This window comes from Hippopotamus amphibius, chromosome 9, assembly GCF_030028045.1.
Source record: "Hippopotamus amphibius kiboko isolate mHipAmp2 chromosome 9, mHipAmp2.hap2, whole genome shotgun sequence".
In the NCBI taxonomy this organism is placed as follows: Eukaryota; Metazoa; Chordata; class Mammalia; order Artiodactyla; family Hippopotamidae; genus Hippopotamus; species Hippopotamus amphibius.
This window is the reverse complement of record NC_080194.1, coordinates 58667875-58690640: the sequence shown is the minus strand read 5'-3', so window position 1 is coordinate 58690640 and position 22766 is coordinate 58667875. Positions and strand designations below refer to the sequence as shown.

General features: G+C 40.4%; 1 protein-coding gene across 3 annotated transcripts in view; it reads left to right on the top strand.

Moving 5' to 3' along the window:
* Positions 1 to 22766, top strand: part of FAT3 (FAT atypical cadherin 3) — a 540254-nt gene that overhangs the window by 401676 nt on the left and 115812 nt on the right. For 2 of the 3 annotated variants that reach the window (XM_057695201.1, XM_057695200.1), the window contains exon 6: positions 8173 to 8312. In XM_057695201.1, the coding sequence (XP_057551184.1) occupies positions 8173 to 8312 (140 nt within the window). Of the gene's footprint in view, positions 1 to 21; positions 91 to 8172; positions 8313 to 22766 lie in introns of all 3 variants that reach the window. The other variant, XM_057695199.1, reaches the window with a different exon arrangement.

Below are 22766 nucleotides of genomic sequence, written 5' to 3'. Positions count from 1 at the left end.
TCCCGACTGCCCTGCTTCAAGGTGGCAAGCATGCTCGAGAGATGTTCTATATTCTACAGACAGCTTGTGGGCAGAACTGTTCAACAGAAGGTACCCTTAGTGCAAACACATTTGCTAAAATACAGCTATCCAATCTGCCTTTTACGGGTTTTTTTTTTTAAGCAAATTAAATTACATCTTTCATAACTGCCTGTGACAGGCTGAAGTGCAGCCCACAGATTTCATACATGCCTCTAACAGCTATTGCATTACTCGTAACCAGTGACTCCTTTTGTTTGAGATTTGATGGGGTTTGGATTTGGGGCAGGAGTGGGGGGTTGTTTTGATTTCTTAAAAAAAGTTTTTTCTCTGCTTTTGAGGTATGTGGGCTTTTTGTTGTTTTGTTTTGATCTTTTTGTAGGTTGGTTTAACTGGGCCTTTTCCAATTGAAAAGTAAATTCAAATAGATCCCAACCCCTCGGTTTTACAGCAGGAGTGCCATTCTTAGACCAAAAAGCCCCACCAGGAGAGTCCCTGGCTGCTGTCCACGATAGGAAGGGCAGGAAATAGAGCCTAGATATATAGCCAGGGAGAGCTTCCCGTGAGAGCTGAATACAGAAAGCAGATGGATGCAGGCAGGATAGACCTTGAAAGCCACCCTTTAAGTTCCTTGAAAGAAAGCAAGCCAGCACACCGTGCTGCAAAAAGAGAGGGCAAGACAGCACCACTGCCCTCCACAACCAGGCAGGGAGAGGCGGTGGAGAGGAAACAAGTGCTGAGGACTGGGAAACAAAACGAGGGGAGAGTGCCCACCAGCCCTGGATCTGACACTGGGTTGAGCCGGAGCTGACTTCCCACGGTTCTCCGTGGGAGGCAGCAAATCCAGAGAGCTGGTCTGGGGGAATCATTTCCTTCCACACGTCACTGCTTGGATAGGATGGGCAGGAACCTGCCTCTCTTCCCAGGAATGGCTTGGTCTGGGGAAAGCATTTAGAACATTCCACATCTGTTTTAAGGAAGCACAGAAAAAGAATGCCCCATAGCCCCCAATCAAACTTCAGTAGAGGGTCCTCTGAACTCCCCAACATAAAGGGCTTGTTCTCTACCTATTTCATTTTCTGGAATGCTGGTAGAATGTCTTTGTTTTACTTAACGGGCATTAATCACACCATCCCTGTACAGGACCGTTTTCGTTCCAAAGCCTTCAACTCCTTCTTCATTTCCACTTAACACATTTGAAATGGAACCTCTTCTGATCCATGAAAGATGTCTCCACTTCTGTATCTTCCAGGTCATTTTCAGGTCATTAAGTTGTTATCCGACCTCGTGTTTTCTTTCTTGGTAAACAGAGGGTCACACCTGTGCATTGCCTGGTTGTCTGTGCGGTGACCTTTGGTGATTCCTTCACCACCATACCCAGTCATAATCACAGAAGAATCATCTCAGTTTCAATCTATGTCCCTGGTGCAGTCATCACTTCTTTTAAATAGCTCAAAGAAGAGTACAGTGGAAAGCCAACAGGCTGAGGGCTCCTGCTTTGCTGTCCTGAGATGTGGGAGGAGTTGCCCTCTGCCATCAGCCACCAGTTCATCTCCATCCTCACCTGACACTCCAGTGTGCAAGCACCTGTGGAGCCTGACAGAACTGCTTCTCTCCCTTGCATGATGCGTGCAACCTCCTGACATGCAGCACACCCCACCCACCCCAGGATGCCCTCGCTTGTACTCCTCTGCAGAAGTTTTGCAAGCATACCTTCCTCTGATGCTCAGTCTGACCAGCCACCTGACCCCAGTTACCCAAGTCAGTTTGCAACTCCTCAGCGTCCCTGCATGTGTGTGTATGATTGTTATAGGTAAGCATGCCTGGTGATGCTACATGTAACCTTACTTTCCATGAATTCCACGCTAGCATTATTAGTGCTAGTGTACATTTTCATTTGTGTTTATCCTAGCTTAATCTTAACCCTTAAGGTCAAGGTCTTTGCCTCCTCATTCCTTCCTCCTGCCAATGCTGCCACTGATGTCCACCCAGGGTGAGTGGAATCAACGATGGTGACGAATGGAGATGCCCCAGGCAGCCCATGTGTTAACCCTACTGATGCCCCTGAGACCCATCCAGAGTCAGTGTGACCTTCCACTGTATTCCCAGCCTCAGCAACCACGGCACCTTTGACCAAATGAGAACTGGTCCTAGAAGAGACGGGCAACTCACAAATGAGAGTCCTCCCTGCAAGGAGTCCTTTTAGGCTGCTCCAAATCCATGTCCAGGAGTCATGATTGAAAACATGGACTCCGTTCTCATGTTTCTCCATCTTTATTCCTAAATCTTTACTCTTTTTTAAAATCCTCTCAGTTTTACTACACAAGTACTTTTAATGAAGACCTACCAGGTTGTTTCTCTAGTCTAGATACTTCCATCACATATTTCACTGTATATCTGGTAACATCTAGTCAAGCTTCTCCTGCAAGTTGAACTTACTGGGCCAGATGCCCAAACAGAGCATGATTTTATTTCCATCCCCGCATCCAGCCAACATCTTGAAATATCAATTCTTTACTTCACAGCACAAGTACAGACTTTTCCCCAGGTACTGGCTGCATTCAGAATGGAGATGGTCCTCCCACCAAATCCCCCTTTTGAAAATCCTTTCTGATCTAAGGGAGTCATATTTTTTTCAACCTGCTGACAACACCTTTCCCCTTCTCTAAAAACCTGTTGTTTCCTTTATCATATTCAGATGTTTCATTCTTACTATCAGGCTTTCTTGCTTATTTACCCTTGACCACCGAAACTCTCCTCTGTCCCTTTCCTTCCTCCTTACCTAAGCATCTTCCCTGGCCAGGCTAACATAGAGGGGAGAAAGGGAACGTGCTTCTCAATGCTTAAGAAACTTAGCAGTGTACTATAGCTGGATAGACACCTACACAGACACTCAGGGTTACAGACAATACCACCTCCCAGCCTAACACTTACAGCTTACAAATGCTGTACCTCACGAATTCTCATTAAATCAGCAGAAATAATGTTCTGGCACGCCTTTTCCCCTGAGAGTACTGTCTCCTCATTTCCATCTTTCCAAATCTGCCTGGTTCTTGTTTAACTGCATTTCTTTTCCTCCCTTCATGATGTGGACTCACAAAAACAGTGTTGAGAGCAAGATTTCCATTCCCAAGTCCAGACCCCAGCATCAAGGACCTGCCAGATACTTTCTTGTGCCTCCAAAGGGACCGCTGCTTACAATGTTATGGAGCTAGACTCTCCTTAGCTTCCAGAAACAGAAGCCCACTTGTAACCGAGTTAAGAAAGCTGTAATTAAAAGGAAACATTATGAAGTTCAGCTGTTCTGTGTTTAAACAGCCCAACGCACAGCATGTTCCCTCCCTGTGTTAAAAGGGAAAGAAAACTGAAGGGAACAAAAATAACCCACAATCCTTTGTGGCTTTATCACATATCTTCACACTTCTCAGGAGACTATGATTTCAACTCAGCAGCATCTTGATTTACATACTCTCTAATGTGCATGCAATCTGGTTCACAGTTCAGTCCCTGTATCTTTATCCCACTGGCAAATATTTGTATTGTAAAGACCCACCGTCATTACACACTTCAAACAATCCCTCTTTACCCCCAGTTTGACGGAGGATACTACCACCCACTTTTCTAGCTTTTCCCCTGACTTAGACGAGAAAAACTGTTTTTCTTGTGGACGGTAAGCACTTAAAATAACTCTATTTTCCTCACTTACTAATATATAGAGAAGAGAAAGGCTGTTCTTTGAAAATAATCTTCTGATGGTACAAGGTAGTGCAGGGGTCCAGCTCTAGCAGGTACAGCTGTGTTGCACGTACAGCTGTGTTGCACGTACAGAAGGACTGCCTGGGCCCTTAGTTTGTCGTAGGTTTCCGCGGAATTTGGGTTCTTGACTGCTTCTGTCTCATAAGCTTATACCTGTCCTTCTAGAACCTTGTTCTAGCCATCCCTTATTAGGGTTCCATCAAGTAGGCAAGTTAAAGTCTTTGATGGCACCTTGACTAGCACTTAATCTCTCTGGGTCTTCTCTAACCCAACAGCCAGATTTCTTTATCACAAAACTCTCCCCCACCCCTCCTGAGAGACGCCATGTCTGTGTCGCATTTCTAATACAGCTCCTCCTCCATCAGGATGACACTTGCTCAGAGTCATCAGCTGACATCATTTCTTCTAATTGGATCCCAAACATGCCTCTGTTTGCTCCATAGCAACAATGTGGTCCATAGGAACACACCTGAAGAGACTTTAGGAAAATAATAAAAAGCCTAAAATAGCTTCGGATATTATTGTTTGTAAGAAAATGGATTTTAAACAAGATTCTAGAAGGGAGTTTCCTTCCTACCACTGTTTCCAACTTCCACCCTGCATCTTCCTGCCTTCTGTGTAAATATTCATTTTAGCCTGGTACTGTGCTTGCTTCATTCCAAGGCAGAAAATTACTCATGACCAAACCGTAGAAATGGTGTTTAGCATTTTTCCTTAAGTTCAGTGTACACGCTGAACTTGAACGAACAGCTTGTGAACTACTCCCTTAATTCATTGGGATTCAGCAGCTCAGTGTTTTGGAAGCTTCTCCCATAGCTCATCCCCCTTGGTGCCTACTCGATTTTTGTTGGTATTTTTACTATTGCACGTAGAATGGATTGGAAGCATAGCTAGGGGAGAGGCCTGGAAGCTTCGCCAAAGGGAAAGCTATGAGATAGTCACCACTGGATCTCATTATGGAGAGACGGTGCTTCTTTAAAGAAAAACAACTAAATCATGGCCCAACACCCTGCTGCCCAGCACACTGCAGCAGTAACTGCTGGCTCAAAATATTTTCATTCCTGACCCATTTTTAAAGCTTTTGGAGATACTATGACTTGTGATGTTTAACTTTAAAATCCAATAGAAATCCAACACGCCTCTCGTGCTCTTTGTTTACTCCTTAACACCCATCTTGACCGAAAATGGTCAAAGAGAAATGTCCCTGACATGAATTCTCTGTGATGTGGGCTGTTCACAACCTCGCTTTTAACCATCTCTGCCGCACACCCCTGCAGCAACGCTCAGGCTGTGACTTCTCTTAATTCCCCACTTTGTTGAAATCAGACCAGCTCGGCGGTGTCCTCCCTCCTCCCCACCCTTTGTTTAGCCCAGCGCTGCTGCCCCAGCACACTCCGGCTTTGCATGTTGTTACTGGCTCTGAGGAAGCACATCTTCTTTAAACAGAATGCTGCTAGTGAAAGCAGACTCCTTCCATTCGATAGTCTCACCCCAGATGAATTGGACATGGGTTCCTATGGAATGAAATCACCTTTCAGGCTAAAAGGGAGCCTGAAAAATGAGGCCTGGGGGGAGAGACAGAGTCGTTCATGAAATGGGAGGATTAAGTGGTAGGTTATGAAATTGCGGGAGGGTTGATGGTGAACGGCTGGTCTAGATTCTGTGTCCCTTGTCAGAAATTCATTTTAAAACTCAGGGAAGATTTGGGGAAGCTGGTTTTACATGAAATCTTGGTTTACCTAGGAGCAAAAGCCCTAGAAGTGAGTATCAGAGGTTGCTAGCCTTATTGATGGGTGGAAAGACACTCACAGGCTTTCTTTGTCCAGCTCACCTTGATCTGCTTTCTCTTTGTCTATCTCCCCTGCTCCTTTCCAGGTTTCTGGTCTAGAGTATTGGAAACAATAAAGGTGAATGGGGGAGATACACACACATATATGCACACGCGTGCAGGAGGAGAGAGACCTGCAAATGGAGCAGAGTTCTCTGTGTTCTGCCCAATATTCTATAGCAACCTAAATGAGAAAAGAATTTGAAAAAGAATAGACACATGTATGTGTATAACTGAATCACTTTGCTGTACACCTGAAACTAACACAACATTGTTAATCAACTGTACTCCAATATAAAATAAAATTTTTTTCAATCAACCATAAAAGTAGCCAAATATGTTCTTTAACACAAAAAATGACTAATAAGAAGGCATGCAATCTATATCCCTTATGTAAAACATGTAAATGTTGTGCCACTAAGCGCATGAAATGGTGACGTATTCCTGCATAGGGAGGGCCCCAAGGAAAACGTGAGTCTCAGGCAATGAGGAAGAGGATATAGAATTGCCCCATGGAAACAGCTGAAACTGGAAATCGTTGCTTGCAGGTTCTCTAAATTTCATTTATTCGTCTTCAAACTGGAGCAAAACAAAGTCTTATAATTACGTGCTTTCTATTTTACTTTGACCTACAAATTTTCACCTACTGAAATAATTGGCGTCCCCCCTCCCCCCCCCCAAAAAAAAAAGCACTATGGTCCTCAGATTTAACAAAGTAAAAATCTTGGTTAGGAAAACATTCTAAAGATGATTTTAAATATGATTTAGAATATGATTTGGTAGCCACCGGAAATGGCTTGAGAAGTTGCTTTCTCATCTTTCCTTCTACACAGTTTGAGGCAATTTTATGTCTTCTCTTTGAAAGTTTCCATGGCAAAGTTTTTTTTTTAGAATGTACCACTTGGTAGCAAATGATTTGTCTTTGCTCATTAGGACAGTTATTGAAGACACGTGAATCGGCCATACCTCTCATTTCATGTGGTTATCAACATGGAACATTCCTTTGAAAGAGGCATGGTGACCCAGGCTTGTTTCCCTTTCAGCCTACATTTCCTCCCCTTTCTCTTTATCCTGTTCTTCAAAAGGCATTTTTTGGAGTTAACATTTAGTACTTCTCAGTAAATCAATTAAAGATATTAATTGAAAGATGAGCCTCTTTTTAGATGAAATTTTTGGAAAATATATCATCTCCAAGCAATTCTCTGGTACCCCCATGTCTCCATAACTTTAATTAAATGTCAAGGGCAATTATGTTCTCTCTAGCAATTAAATAATCTTAAGTGTATATGACAGCTGCAAGCGATAAGTATTTGAAATATATATGACCAGGTTTCTTTTAAGTACATCGTATTATTTATTTTGTGTCATTATACATCAAATTCTAGTAATTCAGTTAAAATTCTCCTTTCCCTGAACTCATCTGCCCATTTCTAATTGTAATATCATAGAAATTGTATATAATATTGTTCATTGATCAGCAAAATGAAATGCAAAAAGAGAAGCCAAGATTTAATTCAATAAATTGCCACATGTGCTGTAGTTAAATAAAATTACTGTCCAAGAACAAAATTAATTGACATCATGAAATTTCAGGCTCAAGTAAATAGAGCTTGTGAATATATACTGATACTTAATTAAAATTGTTCCAACATTTCTACCAATATCTTCTCTCCCCTTGAAAGAACTTTCATTTTGGAAAAGATCTTAAACCACACTTTGGTTCTCAGGGATGGAAACATCTACAGTAATTTCAACAAAGTCTATGCGATCTTAAGCACATTGGTCACAGATTATGAGTTACAACTGGCTGGGGGAGAAGTAAAGTTTTCTAAACTTTTATATGAATTGTCTTCTCAATTGATGTCCCGTAGCTGATATTTTCCTCTCCTTTCCAGATTTCACTTTGTAAATCTCCCGTAAACTTTCTACTTTGGGGGGAGAAAAATTATTCACACTGTCAAGATGGCAAAAAAAATATTTCTGTAAATATCCCAACTTGCATAGAGAATTTTTAATATGAAATTCAATTTTGTTGCTTTTTCTTATTTTCTAGTATTTGTAACTTTATTTCTGACATCTAATTGAGGGAATCTGAACTCTACCAACCACATGTTTACCATCAATCCTGGAATAGATTTCAGAGTGCCTACTCATTTTTGTTAATAGTAATTGGACTTTTTGTTTACTTAGAATTTAATCTATCAATACTTTGGAAGTTTAAAGGGTCTACCAATTCCTGGTCCAGAAGCCACAAGGGGTTGAAGGGACTTTAGCTTTCTAAATATTTTATGGAGTCAGTTTATGCTTCACTGCTCTAACATTAGTGCTGAGGGGATTTTTTGCAATACATTCTTTTTTGTGACATTTGTTATGCATTGCAGAGGCTGTGTTTTGAAATATGAATTAAGTTAGAAAAGAAAGGGTCCCATTTAAGACGTACAAAATTAAGCCATAGGAATGCCTGTCAAAAAACATTTCTATGTAAGAGCTCCCTTTAAAGCTATATGCTTCAATACATGTAATAACTTCTCAGATATGCTAATTTCATGTTGTTTTTGTGAACTCGTCAGGGGGCAATTTTGACAGCTCTTTTGATGCAGAGAAAGGTGTTGGGACCATTGTCATTGCAAAACCTTTGGATGCAGAGCAGAGGTCCATCTATAATATGAGTGTAGAAGTCACCGATGGGACAAATGTTGCTGTCACTCAGGTAAGATGTCAAATTACTAAATAGTGGGAATGCTGAGAAGTCTGCTAACGTCAGAGGTGCAAGCAAGTAAAATATGTGTTGGAAGCAGTAAATTATGTCCTCGGATTTTTAATGTTTAAAGAAAAAGCATTTGCAAGAACAACCTAGACAAAGGATTCTATCAACAGTGTTACATAGCTTAGCTACCTCTTTCACAAAATTATGATTGTTCATGCATGGAAGAGTGATATGTATTTGTTTCTTGATCATTTAGTATAAGATTTATCTCTTTGACAACAAAGTCAGCTTTCTTTGGATTTACAAAGGGAAGGACATTTATAGCATCTGAGTTAACACATCATGATTTTCTTCACCTTCTCATGTTTTAGTCACAGAAAGTTAAAGCTAGAGAATATCTGAGTCCAGATTCATTTTACAAACTAAGATAAGCTAAGTAATATATCCAAGGTCACACAGCCTTAATAAAGAACGAGCACTGAGAGCTGGGTGCCCTGACTCCCGTCTCCCGTTCCAGCACCTGTGCCAGTTGTTCTTTGTCCTCGCTGCACAGCAAAATCCCCTTTGTCCTTGCTGGTTGTGGAGGTAGAGGATGTGAAAACCAGTGAAGCCTGGGCCCCATCCCCAGAGGTTCTGTGTGATTCTAACACGCAGCCAGGGTTGAGGACCATTGCTTACACTCTGCTACTTGAGTGCTCACGAAAGAGCACTGAGAACAAAGAAGAGTAGAAGAATCTCTGGGTGAGACTGATACAATGTTAGATATCAATTTGGGGCAGATTTACCCTAAATATGAGATTTTTTTTTGTTTTCTCTTTTAGCACCAGAGACCTTAGGCCAGTCATGGCAGAGGGCTGGTACACACACATAGCCCGTAACCCCTCCCACCCTCCCTGCCTTTCTCTGCTGTTCCCGTGACCCCAGAAACCATCCCTAATCGATCAAGGGTTTTTGTTTATTTGTTTTGGTTTTTTTCCTGCTGAGCCCAGATGTGGCCTCAGAATCATTCTCAACGCAATGCTTCGGGTATTGAAGATGAAATGTTTGCCAACCCTAAAGTAAGCAAGTGCTGATTTATTTAAAATATGATGTGATGTAAGCTTTTGTAACAATGTGGTTTTTAAAAGGGTAGGGGAGAAGTGTTTCACGTGTTTGTCTATCTGTCTATCTCTGAGTTTGAACATGATGAGACTCTTACCTTTGAGTCTGTTTGTAATTGTAAAGTGGCGGAGTTTGAAGGAAACAATAGAGTTGGTTTTAGTACAACCCTTTTACTTTTCATTCCAATAAACTGAAACGCGGAAAGGGGACATGACAGGCACTTGATAAGGCAGCCAGGGTGTATCAACTCCTGATCCTTCAATCCATGTCCTTTCCTAGAATGGTCATACATCCCCATTTGCCTGAGAGAATCCCATTTATACCTATTGCGCTGGTGTAATTTATCAATAGTACCCCATTCACATTCAAAGTTGCTCTAGTTGGGACTATAAATTATGTGGTCACCCTACCTAAATCTAGACTCCTTCAGAGTATCTTCAAAAGATAGAAGTACCTGGAAAGGACCCCAGGATTGAGATCCTGCAGGAATCACACAATCTAAAGACTAATACAAAACAACCCACTTGAAGTACTGCTAAGTCTTTAGTGCTAATTCACTTTAAATGGGAATTTAAATTCAGCTTTTTCAATTAGCCATGTCTTAGCATATCCAGCTTCAGCATTTTAGCACCACTTAAAAAATAAGATGTATTTGAATAAAATACAAATAAAGTGGACTTCCCTGGTGGCAGAATGGTTAAGAATCTGCCTCCTGGTGGCAGAATGGTTAAGAATCTGCCTGCCAATGCAGGGGACACGGGTTCGATCCCTGGTCCGGGAAGATCCCATATGCCATCGAGCAACTAAGCCCGTGCACCACTGCTACTGAGCCTGTACTCTAGAGTCAGTGAGCCACAACTATTGAGCCCATGAGCCACAACTACTGAAGCCCACATGCCTAGAGCCCATGCTCTGCAACAAGGGAAGCCACCACAATGAGAAGCCTCTGCACCACAATGAAGAGTAGCCCCCGCTCTCCACAACTAAAGAAAGTCTGTGTGCAGCAACGAAGACCCAACTCAGCCAATAAATAAATAAATCTATTAAAAAATACAAATAAAGCTTGGGATGCTATTCATTAAATACTTTTATCGAGTTTTATAAGAGTTGAATTAAATGGTGATTCATTTTGCCTGGAATGTTATAGATACATATTAAATATTTTGGAATGAATTAATGAGTAGTAGATATTACATTTTCAATAGGGTCTGAATGGCAGTTATGCTGGATCACCAAAGTACACAACTGGTTGATACTAACAGAAAAAAAATTATCTATGAAACTTTTATTTTAGAATTTCATTAGGACCAGATGATAAACCACTCAACAGCATCTACTCTACAAATATTTCTTGAGTTCATACCACGTACAGGGAGCTGTACTACATGCCTGAAGTCACAGTGGTTCAGAGTTTTAAACCCAGATAACTGACGTGCACCCACTTTAAAAAAATTAATGCAGAAGCACATATTATAAGACTTTGAATGTACACATTGTTCACATCCAGCTTTTGTTGCTCTTACTTCAGACTAGTGTACAGTTAGACTGGTCTCCAGAGCAGCTCAGGAATTAGAGAATTGGGGTGAACTTGGAGGTTCCCTTTGGCAAGGTCAAGCTCAGTAGGTTAGTAAACGGTATCCAGAGATCTTCTTGTCAGAAGCTTCCAAGTTACTCTGTGTCTCCAGGGCCACGGCCTTCTCCAGAGGTGAGAACCGGCAGTTTCCAGAGCATTAATGTGTGTGCCATCATCGTTCCCATCAGAAGACCAATGCTCCATCCGGCTGTATTTGAGCCTGAAGACCCGCCAGCCTCTCGCAATCCAGGCCTCTACTCACATTTGCCTAGTCCCTCTGGCGGCGCTCACAGGAGCAATTTCTGAGTTAGTCACAGCCCTCAGTGTCAAGGACATCTTTACAAAAGGATATTTGGGGAGAGGAAAGGCATTCTAGATTTCTTTTAGAAACCACTAAAGCATTCTCCAACCCATGACCCGAGGCAGCTTAATGATTTACCATCAAATGGAGATTCTTCACCGTATAACTAAAATGTCCTGTAGCCCCAAAACACCTGCTCAGTTTTCTTTGGGGAACTTTTCTCTACTTTGTTCATTTGGAACCATAAAACATGGTATGACATGGGCTTCAAATCAGCCGTAAACAACCTGTTGAATTTCGCTTCACAAATGTCAAATAAATCAGAGCCTCAGGGACCGCTGTGTCTACATGAAAACCCTTCCTTCATCTTCAGCTCTGTCCTGTTCTCCCAGGATTCTTGTGCCTCAGAGCTACAATATCTGGTGACGAACAAACATCCTTTTCCTCTCTGAGATTCTCTAGCACGAGTACAGAATGTAAAAAGGTTCTGTGGACTTCAAGTTATAAAGACTCAGATGTACTAAACGCAAGAACAAAGCATCCTCTTTACGAAAACCTCCTGGCAAGACGGACAAGGCCCTCTGTATCAAAGAGTTGTTGATTTTATGTAGGATATTATTGTGCTTTATGTAATATAGCATAGTATTTGACAAAATGGGCTGCGTAGGGATAAATCCATGTCCTTATCCCAACTCTGCTATTTATTAGCTGAGTCACCTCCAGCCAGCGCAGGTCACTTAATTTCTCTGCACCCTAGCCCCTTTATGTGTGAAATGGGGGTGCCAATACCTACATCATTAGAGTTGCTGTGAGGATTACATGAGCTTACATATGCAGAGTAATAGCCAGAGATTGAAACGTAGTAAGTGCTCAATAAATATTAGCTACTGCTACTGTTACTACTGCTATTATCACTTAACCTCTCTGAGCATTTATATCGCGGGGGATTACCCCACAGGTTGTTGTGAGAAATCAGTGAGTGCCTGAGACAGTGCTCTGAAAAAGGTATGATCCAGTGCTGCGTCCCAGGCCTTCAGTGGAGAACCATTTTGGAAACTGACTAGTCCTGGAGGAGAAAGTGAGAGAGGTTTCATTAAGGCACCGTCAATGCTGATGAACCACATAGAAATTGTCAAGGGCTCTGTAAGCACACAAGACCCAGGGTATGTGAGGGGGCCTCTTCCTGGTTCCTGATGGTCCCTCCCGGGTTGGCCACCTTGGATGGCTCTTTGACAGTCTTTTTTTTGCCTAAAACCAGCACACATTTTTGAGTGCTTTCTGTATTCCAAGAATTACCCCAAGTTTTTAAAAGCTGACTTCCAATTTCTACACATATAATATCGTGGTGTGGTAGCAAATAATTCATGGCGGGCACCAGAAATAGCATTCACTGCTCTAGACCACAGCATGGATAATGTGGAGTGGAGAAATCTAAAACCAACACCCTGGTTCCAGCTATGCTCCTTTCTGCCCACACCCCCTCCCAACCTCTTCATCGTGCTGCCTCCAACAAGCCAATGCAAATCAGAACCTCGTTGTGCAAATGAATTCAACTCTCCAAGATAATGTGAGTCCCTGGCAGGTCCTTAAAGCTCATGAAAGTGTTGATAAATTTTGGTGTGCATGTATATTTTTTCAGAGAGGAGCTCCTTAGTATTCATCATGTTTTTAAATGGGTAGGTGGCTGAAAAATGGTTAAGGTAAACTAACTCCTCAATATTTTCATTACTCGGAAACTCCAGTTAAAAATTTCAACATGCAGCCACCCAGGCTTCCTAGGAAACATACATACCTGAGGGGGTTGTTGGTTTTCTGATGGCTCCCTGCCCTGTTGACTGGGCTGGCTGTTGCCATGGTATTTCAAAGCACTGTTTTTCTGGGTTAAGAAAGAGACAGAGTTTCCTACCGAAGCCCTGGAGAGAAAATAGGAAGTTAGCTTCCTTTAAGAAATTTTTTAAAAAATAAGAAATAATCTGTGAAAAAAGGTACTACTGTTCTTCAGCATTACGGGAGTATTCCTCACTTTGATGTCGTAGAAGGCCAGAGATGAGAAAGGGTGTCTGGCTTAGAAGGGAAGAGTGAAAAGATTGAGAGAGGTGGGATAGTCTAGTTGGCGGAAAGGGGCGGAATCACAGGAACAGTGGCTGTTATAATAGAGGAAGGGAGAATTATCCAGGTGGAACCAGAGGTTCCTAAGGAACAGGAATAATGAGACACTAACAAGGATGAGCTTCCTATGCAAACAGACAAGAGCACTGCAAGTCCACTTGAAGAGGGATTCTACTCTTAGCACCCAGACTGTGGTCTCTATATACCATTTCCCAAGAAAAGGAATCTACAAGGATTCCTTGTAGAAATAGCTGATTGCAGCTTTGGGGCAGAAGCCTGGGCATCTTATCCTGCCAGAAACGGCTAGTGGAATCTTATTAGAATGTGACAAAAGACAACTTGAACTCCCTTCCACTGGTCGAAGATGGAATAATTTGAGCATCAAAAAGGATAATGACTACAGTGGAGTGAAACAAGTGTTTATATTATACTCAACTCAAGTGTTGTTTATATTATACTCAAAAACAAAAAAACTCATTTAACTCTCACAAGTACTCTATGAGGCAGGTACTATTTGTGGTGGGCAGAATATACCCCATCCCACACCTAAGATGTCTATGTCCTCCTAGTCTTCAGAGTTTGTAAATATGTTCTGTTGCATGGCAAATGGGACACTGCAGATGTAATTAAGGTTACAGATCTTAAGATGTGACACTCCCCTAGATTATCCAGAGGACCCAATCTAATCACGTGAGTCCTTAAGCAGATGACTTTGTCCAGCTAGAGTCGGAAGAGATACAGCAGAAGGGGAAGTCAGAGATTGCAAATGTGGTAGGATTTGAAACATCATCGCTAGTTTGAATACAGAAGACGCAACACAGCAAGGGATGTAGGCAGCCTTAAGGATCTGAGAGAGGATCCCGCTGACAGCCAGCAAGGAAGGAGGGACCTCAGGTCTTTAACCTCAAGAAACTGAATACAGCCAACAACATGAGTGGCCTTGGAACTGATTCATCCCCAGAGCTTCCAGAAGGGAACACGTCTCTGAGGACCCCTTGATTTCGGGCTTGTGAGACCCTAAGCCACACTATACTCAAACTTCTGACCGACAGAACTAGGAGGTAATAAATGGGTATTGTTTTAAACTGCTAAGTTTGTGATAGTTTGTTATGTTAGAAATAGGAAAATAATCCCCTGCTGGCATCCCCATTTTACAGATAAGGAAATTGAGGTAAAATGGGTTTAAGTAACTTGAATAAATCAGGGTTCAAATGCAGGCAGTTGGATTCCAGAGCCTGCTCTGCACTTTCAACCACTACACTGTGCTGCCTCTCAAAAGTACGATTACATCTTTGCTACCTATTCTAAGACAGGATGAGACACTCACCTGGATCTACTGGTCATGAGGGGGACACTTTTAAAGATGGCTGCCCAGCAAACATGGTGCCACCTATGGCCATTGGAATGTCTCATAGCCGGTCATACATGCCAGGAAGAGAGCAAAATACCCCAACCTCTTTATAGACCTCCCTTCCATCCACTGAGCTTATGGACCACAGAGACACACATTACCAAGGATGAGAAACGAGGAATTTTAACAACTTTCCCCATATGTTTACCAAACCCATATGAGTTGCTGCATTTTCATAGCAGATTTAAATAAATCTAGAACTTGGCTCTTTCAGAAGACCAAGGGATGAGAATTCATAGTAATACATAACCCTTGTTATTTGCATAATAAACTTAACCATCTTCATTCTAAGCTTCATTTCCCTGACACCCTGGGAGTAACTCAATCAGGTTTCATCATTACATCCTTTTTCCAGTGAGAAACTGAGGCACAGACAGATTAGGTGGCTGCCCTAGGTGTACACAGATAAAGAGATACAAACCCATTTCTCCCATCTCAAAATCAGATACCATCTCAGGAACTTTCCCCTACATATCTATGTATACAAAATATACAGCTTAATTCATTAGGAGAAGGCTTTGATCTAGTGGAAGGAGCACTGACCCTGAATCAGGTGGCCCAAATTCAAAGTCAGCACTTAGCCAATGGTTGTCTGTGTTACCACAGAAGGAAGTTCTATCTTTGTGAGACTCAGTTTCTCTGACATAATGGGAGTAAGATCTTACATACCTCATGGGTTATTGTAAGACTAAAATAAGATTTTATGAGGTATCATGAGATCTGTGACGTGTCAGACACGTGTAGGTTTTATTACTGTATTCTTTTCTCAACTTAAAATTGAAATAATATACCTCCTAACTATAAAATATTATGTGTGTGGCTTTTATTGTTATTCATGAAAGGCAGTAGAAATATTCATGCCCAAACAATAATCTAAAAATTACATCGATTTTATTCAGGGACTCATGTGCTTTTGTGATTTTAATATGCATTTCTTAGTCAAGTCCTGCTTTGATTTATAAAGATATGAAAATATGCTTGTATTTGTATGCTCCACAGCCAAACTTGAGATTAAAAATCTCTTTCAGGTCATCTCCACATTTCTTTTTTTTTTTTTTTTTAATTTTATTTATTTATTAATTATTTTTTGGGGGTACACCAAGTTCAATCATCTGTTTTTATACACATATCCCCGTATTCCCTCCCTTCCTTGACTCCCCCCCACCCTCCCCCGAGTCCCCCCCACCCTCCCCATCCCAGTCCTCTAAGGCATCTTCCATCCTCGAGTTGAACTCCCTTTGTTATACAACAACTTCCCACTGGCTATCTATTTTACAGTTGGTAGTATATATATGTCTGTGCTACTCTCTCGCTTCATCTCAGCTTCCCCTTCACCCCTCGCCCCCTCCCAAACCTCGAGTTCTCCAGTCCATTCTCTGCACCTGTGTCCTTGTTCTTGTCACTGAGTTCATCAGTACCATTTTTAGATTCCGTGTATGTGAGTTAGCATACAATATTTGTCCTTCTCTTTCTGACTTACTTCACTCTGTATGACACTCCACATTTCTTAAGCCCCACAAAGGCAGTTAATTGAGATTGGCCGCTAAGTCTTCCTGCCAGCGGGTCCATATTCCCTGGGGCTGGAGGTCCGTGATGTGCGTTCCTGGGTTAGCCTTGCCCTTGACAGCCATGGGGATTCCATTCCTCTTTTATCTCTAGGTGATGCTGGGAGTTCCTAACTGGTCTCCTTCCTTAAAAAGCAGACTTTACCTTGAAGATGTGGATTTTGTCTTATCCTTTTCCTCCACCGCGCATCTGCCTAAAAGGGGGTGGAGGTTAGAAACGAATCACTTTTGCTAATGCTGCTGCATGATCCCTGGATCCAGGCGCTTTCAAGGGACACCCTCATTGAGGGTTTTCTTTTGTTTCCTTCAACATCATCTGCCTCTTAGCAGGTGAAAGAGGCAGTGGCCCAAAGCTTCCTTGTGTGTTTAGGTTAGGACAGTGCTAGAACCAGTGCAATTACATAGAGGAAATAAGGCAGCAAGCCAACTCTACTGTGAGACTTTCTGTTAAAAAATAATAATGATAAAACCTCATGGTATTAATAGATCCGTGCCTGACGACTTATGAGTAAATCAGTTCTTGAAAATGGATTCTAATTTTAAAGGCAGCAGGGAACTTTCTGCTCAGAATAATCCCATGATGAATGTTTCTGAAATGAGAATGGTCATGTCAATTATCTGCTTTGTAAATTAGGATATCTGTATGGCAAGGTACATAATAATTGCACACATTTGTTCACAGGTATGTTTTGTCCGTTTATAATTAATGCATATATAATTTAAGTGCACGTGGAAACCCTGGATAGAATGCATACAGAATTGGTTCCGTAAGACCTAGGTTTGAGTGTGGCCTTGCCCTGATGACTTGGGCACATCCCTTAACTTCTCTGATTCTCATTTTCCTCACTGATGAACTAGAGATAATGAAGTTTAAGAAATGAATGTGATGCAGGTTTATAAACTAGAAAACAAGCACGTGCTGACATGATTTTTCTCCTTATGCATTCAAAAACAAAATTTTTAAGCTTGGAGAAAATACAAGAGGCATCATCCTTGAAATCATCCTATAGAATGTTTTAAATATGGTTTTTAAATGCAAACAGAGGCAGAACAGAATTTTCAGTAATTCAGGATTTAATTGGTTCTAATAAAAGATAGAGGCCTTACCCGGCAACTCACTCCATGGACACTTCATGCCATGAGCCTTTGTAAAGCTGGGCTTGGCATCTACCCAGACTTAGACGAGCCCGCAAAACCCAGAGTGTTTATGGTGGGCAGCATTGAAACCAGCTCTGAAGAGACTTCCCACACTCAGGTTTCCTCCTGCTTTGAATCCATTGTATTTATTTAGGCCTTTCAATTACCATTTTGAACACAACATCTTTGAGAGTTACTTTGCTTTGTTTGGTAGTTCAGGAGCTCACAAATGGCCCCAACTGTGGGAAATAAAAAGCAAATGAGGAAAAGGAAGTCTTTTACAGAGAAACACTTGTTCTGACTGTAGATTAGGCTCAGGACAAAGCAAGCAGAAAGAGGCAAGCTTTTCAAGAGCACATCAACTTTGAAACTTCAGGAAGGTCAGGGCAGGCTTGCTGGCCGGAAAGGCTCTTTTATACCATTAATATAACTGCTTCTGTGAACACAAATATTTTAGCATCTTGACTAAGTTAACTGGAACTTTTTAAGGGAAAGAATTGGCATTCAAAGAATCTAGTATGGCTTTCCAAATACAGTGGAGATTAAACAATACCCAAAATGCTATAGGCACACTTCTCTAAACTTTTTCTACCATAAACTACAAGCAAAGCTTGTCCCCATGTCAAGCTCACTCCCATGACAAGTTATCCTGGCACAGAAGTCATAGCACCACCCTTTTCCTCTCACTCAAAAAAGCACATCTCCACCAAAATGATGGATAGTACAGTTATTTATAAGAACAACCATGGTCTGACTAAATTTATTTCTAAAAGTAAATAGTTTTCTAGAATGCAGACAATTGCCTGCATATTATTTAATGGAGAACCAGTAAAGGCTTTCTTATTAGTCAGGAATAAGACAAGAAAATCACTGTTTCCACTACTGTTTAACATTGTGCTGTAAGTATTAGCCAACACAATTAGCTAAGATAAGCAATTTGTGTTGTAAGAATTGTTAAAAAAAAAAAAAAAAAAAAGGTAAACTGATCTCTATTTGCATATACTGTGATTATATATCTGAAAGGCTCCAAGGGGGAATGGAAAAACTACTTCAAGTGATAGGAAAATTAGTAAAGTAACAGGTTATAAATTCAGCATATGAAAATTAATTGCCTACATATATAGCCTGCCCCTCCAAAAGAAAAAACAAACAGTGAAAAAGTGTAATGAAAAAGAACACATTTAGGTTAGCACATATATAAACTTTAAAAGTGTTCAAAACCCATTTGAGGAAAACTAAAACACTCCTGAAAAACAAAATAGTAGATTTGAACAAATAAGAAAGGACAAATTATGTTCTTGGATAGGAAGACTCCATCATAAAAAAATTAGTTCTCCCTTAATTATCCTGTACTTTTAACAGAATCCCAATTTAAAATGTTATCGTTTTGTCAGGTGATAAAGCAGATGAATATAAAGTTAATTTAGAATAACAACAATCAGGAGTTCCCTGGCAGTCCAGTGGTTAAGACTTCACCTTCCAATGCAAGGGGTGCGGGTTTGATCCCTGGTCAGGGAGCTAAGATACCACATGCCTTGCGACCAAAAAACCAAAACATAAAACAGAAGCAATATTGTAGCAAACTCAATAAAGACTTGAAAGAAAGGAAGAAAGAAAGAAAAGAAAGAAAGAAAGAAAGAAAGAAAGAAAGAAAGAAAGAAAGAAAGAAAGAAAGAAAGAAAGAAAGAAAGAAAGAAAGAGAGAGAGAAAGAAACAATCAAGAATAACCAAGAAAATCCTGAAAAGAACAAAGAGAAGGTGTGGCTTTTCCAAGCAATTAAAATGCATATAAAGGGAATATCAAATCACTATTTGTGCACCAGGAACTAACATAGTGTTGTAGGTCAATTTGACTTCAAAAGCAAACACATAAACAAACGCATAGAAAAAGAGATCAGATTTGTGGTTACCAAAGACAGTTGGGAGGGAGAGGGGCAATTGGATGAAGGTAGTAAAAAGGTACAAACTTTTAGTTATAAGATAAATATGTGCTAGGGATGTAATGTACAACATGAAAATGTAATTAATGCTGCTATATGTTATATATGAAATGTGTTGAGAGTAAATCCTAAGGGTTTTCATCACAAAGAAAAATGTTTTTTCTATTTCTTTAATTTTGTATCTATACAAGATGATAGGTGTTCACTAAACTCATTATGATAATCACTTCATGATGTATGTAAGTCAGATCATTATGTATACAACCTTAAACTTACACAGTGCTCTATGTCAATTATATCTCAAGAAAACTGGAAGGGAAAAAATACTATAAAGCCTCTATAATTAAAACATTTTGATATAGATGCATGAAAAGACAGATGAACCAATGGAACAAAATAGAAAAGTCAGAAATATACTACTTGCATATGTAAATTTAGTATAGAGTAAAAGTGGCTTCTCAAATCCCTGAGGAAGTGATGGTCTTCTAAAAAGTAGCATTGAAATAAATGGAGAGCCATGTGGAAAAAAAATAAAACTGGATCCATTCCTCACATAATATACTAGGAAAAATTCCAATGGATTAGAGATATAAATGTAAGAAAAAGAAGCAATTAAATTCAATTTTTAAAAAATAAGTGTGATAACCAAAACCTGGAAATGTAGAAAATATTCTAAACTATAACATCCAGAAACAATAAGGGAAAAAAATTGATGCATTCAACTACATGAAAATAAAAATAAAATCTTTTGCATGGCAAAAAAATTACCATGAGCAAAATAAAAATAAATGACAAAACTGGAAACATTTGCTACTTATATCATCATGCTTCCAAAATAAGGGGAAAAAAGGACATTGTAGAAGCATGAGCTGATATAGTTTTAACAGAAAAAGAAATTCAGGTGGTTCTTAGACATACAAAAAGATGCTCAACCACACTGTAACAAGAGAAAGGAAAATTTAAAATACATTGAGATGCCATTTCTCTCCTATCAGATTGGCCAAAAATCCAAAAGTTTTATTGCATACCCTGTTGGCAAGGCTGTGGGAGGACAGTCATTCTTATATATTGCTATAGAAAGGCAAAGTGATCAAATTTATGGGTAGGGGAACATGGAAAGTATCTCATAAAACCATATAAGCACTTCTTCTTTGATCCAGCAATCCCAATTCTAGGGACACAAATATATGTTAGCAAAAATGTGAAAAGACACAAGCACAAGGCTTTTCTTTTTTTTTTTTTTTAAGAACTTTTATTGAGATACAGTTAACAGACAATAAACAGCATATATTTAGAATGTACAATTTGGTATCCCAATCTCCCAATTCATTCCCCCCAACCCTCCCCGCTTTCCCCACTTGGTGTCCATATGTTGGTTCTCTACATCTGTGTCTCTATTTCTGCCTTGCATTTCCCCTTTCATAGCTGTTAGCATTTGCCTTATGTATAGAGGTGCTCCTATATTGGGTGCCTATATATTTATAATTGTTATCTCCTCTTCTTGGATTGATCCCTTAATCTTTATGTAATGTCCTTTCTTGTCTCTTGTAACATTTTTTATTTTAAAATCTGTTTTATCTGATATGAGTATTGCTACTCCAGCTTTCTTTTGATTTTCATTTGCATGGAATATCTTTTTCCATCCCCTCACTTCCAGTCTGTATGTGTCCCTAGGTCTGAAGTGGCTCACCTGGAGACAGCATATATATGGGTCTTGTTTTTGTATCCATTCAGCCAGTCAGTCTGTGTCTTTTGATTGGTGCATTTGGTCCATTTACATTCAAGGTAATTATCAATATGCACGTTCCTATTACCATTTTCTTAATTGTTTTGTTTTTGTTTTTGTAGGTCCTTTTCTTCTCTTGTGTTTCCCACTTAGAGAAGTTCCTTTAGCATTTGTTGTAGGGCTGGTTTGGTGGTGCTGAATTCTCTTAGCTGTTGCTTGTCTGTAAAGCTTTCCATGTCTCCGTTGAATATGAATGAGATCCTTGCTGGGTAGAGTATTATTGGTTGTAGGTTCTTCCCTTTCATCACTTTAAATATATCATGCCACTCCCTTCTGGCTTGCAGAGTTTCTGCTGAGAAATCAGCTGTTAACCTTATGGGAGTTCCCTTGTATGTTATTTGTTGTTTTTCCCTTGTTGCTTTTAATAACTTTTCTCTGTCTTTAATTTTTGTCAGTTTGACTACTATATGTCTTGGCATGTTTCTCCTTCGGTTTATCCTGCCTGGGACTCTCTGCGCTTCTTGGACTTGGGTGGCTATTTCCTTTCCCATGTTAGGGAAGTTTTCAATGATAATCTCTTCCAATATTTTCTTGGGTCCTTTCTCTCTCTCTTCTCCTTCTGGGACCCCTATAATGCGAATGTTGGTGTGCTTAACATTGTCCCAGAGGTCTCTTAGGCTGTCTTCAGTTCTTTTCATTCTTTTTTCTTTATTCTTTTCCGCATCAGTGATGATCACCATTCTGTCTTCCAGGTCACTTATTTGCCCTTCTGCCTCAGTTAATCTGCTATTGGTTCCTTCTAGTGTATTTTGCTTTTTTTTTTTTTTTTAACTTTATTTTTTTATTTATTATTTTTTTGGGGGGTACACCAAGTTCAGTCAACTGTTTTTATACACATATCCCCATATACCCTCCCTTCCTTGACTCCCCCCCTCCTCAAGTCCCCCCCACCCTCCCCTCCCCAGTCCTCTAAGGCATCTTCCATCCTCGAGTTGGACTCCCTTTGTTATACAACAACTTCCCACTGACTATCTATTTTACAATTGGTAGTATATATATGTCTGTGCTACTCTCTCGCTTCGTCTCAGCTTCCCCTTCACCCCCCGCCCCCCCTTCACCCCCCGCCCCCTCCCAAACCTCGAGTTCTCCAGTCCATTATCTGCATCTGCATCCTTGTTCTTGTCACTGAGTTCATCAGTACCATTTTTAGATTCCGTGTATGTGAGTTAGCATACAACATTTGTCTTTCTCTTTCTGACTTACTTCACTCTGTATGACAGACTCTAGGTCTATCCACCTCATGACATATAGCTCCATCTCATCCCTTTTTATAGCTGAGTAATATTCCATTGTATATATATGCCACATCTTCTGTATCCATTCACTTGTTGATGGGCATTTAGGTTGCTTCCATGTCCTGGCTATTGTAAAGAGTGCTGCAATAAACATTATGGTACATGTTTCTTTTGGGATTATGGTTTTCTTTGGGTATATGCCCAGGAGTGGGATTACTGGATCATATGGTAGTTCTATTTGTAGTTTTTGAAGGAACTTCCAAATTGTTTTCCATAGTGGCTGTACCAACTTACAGTCC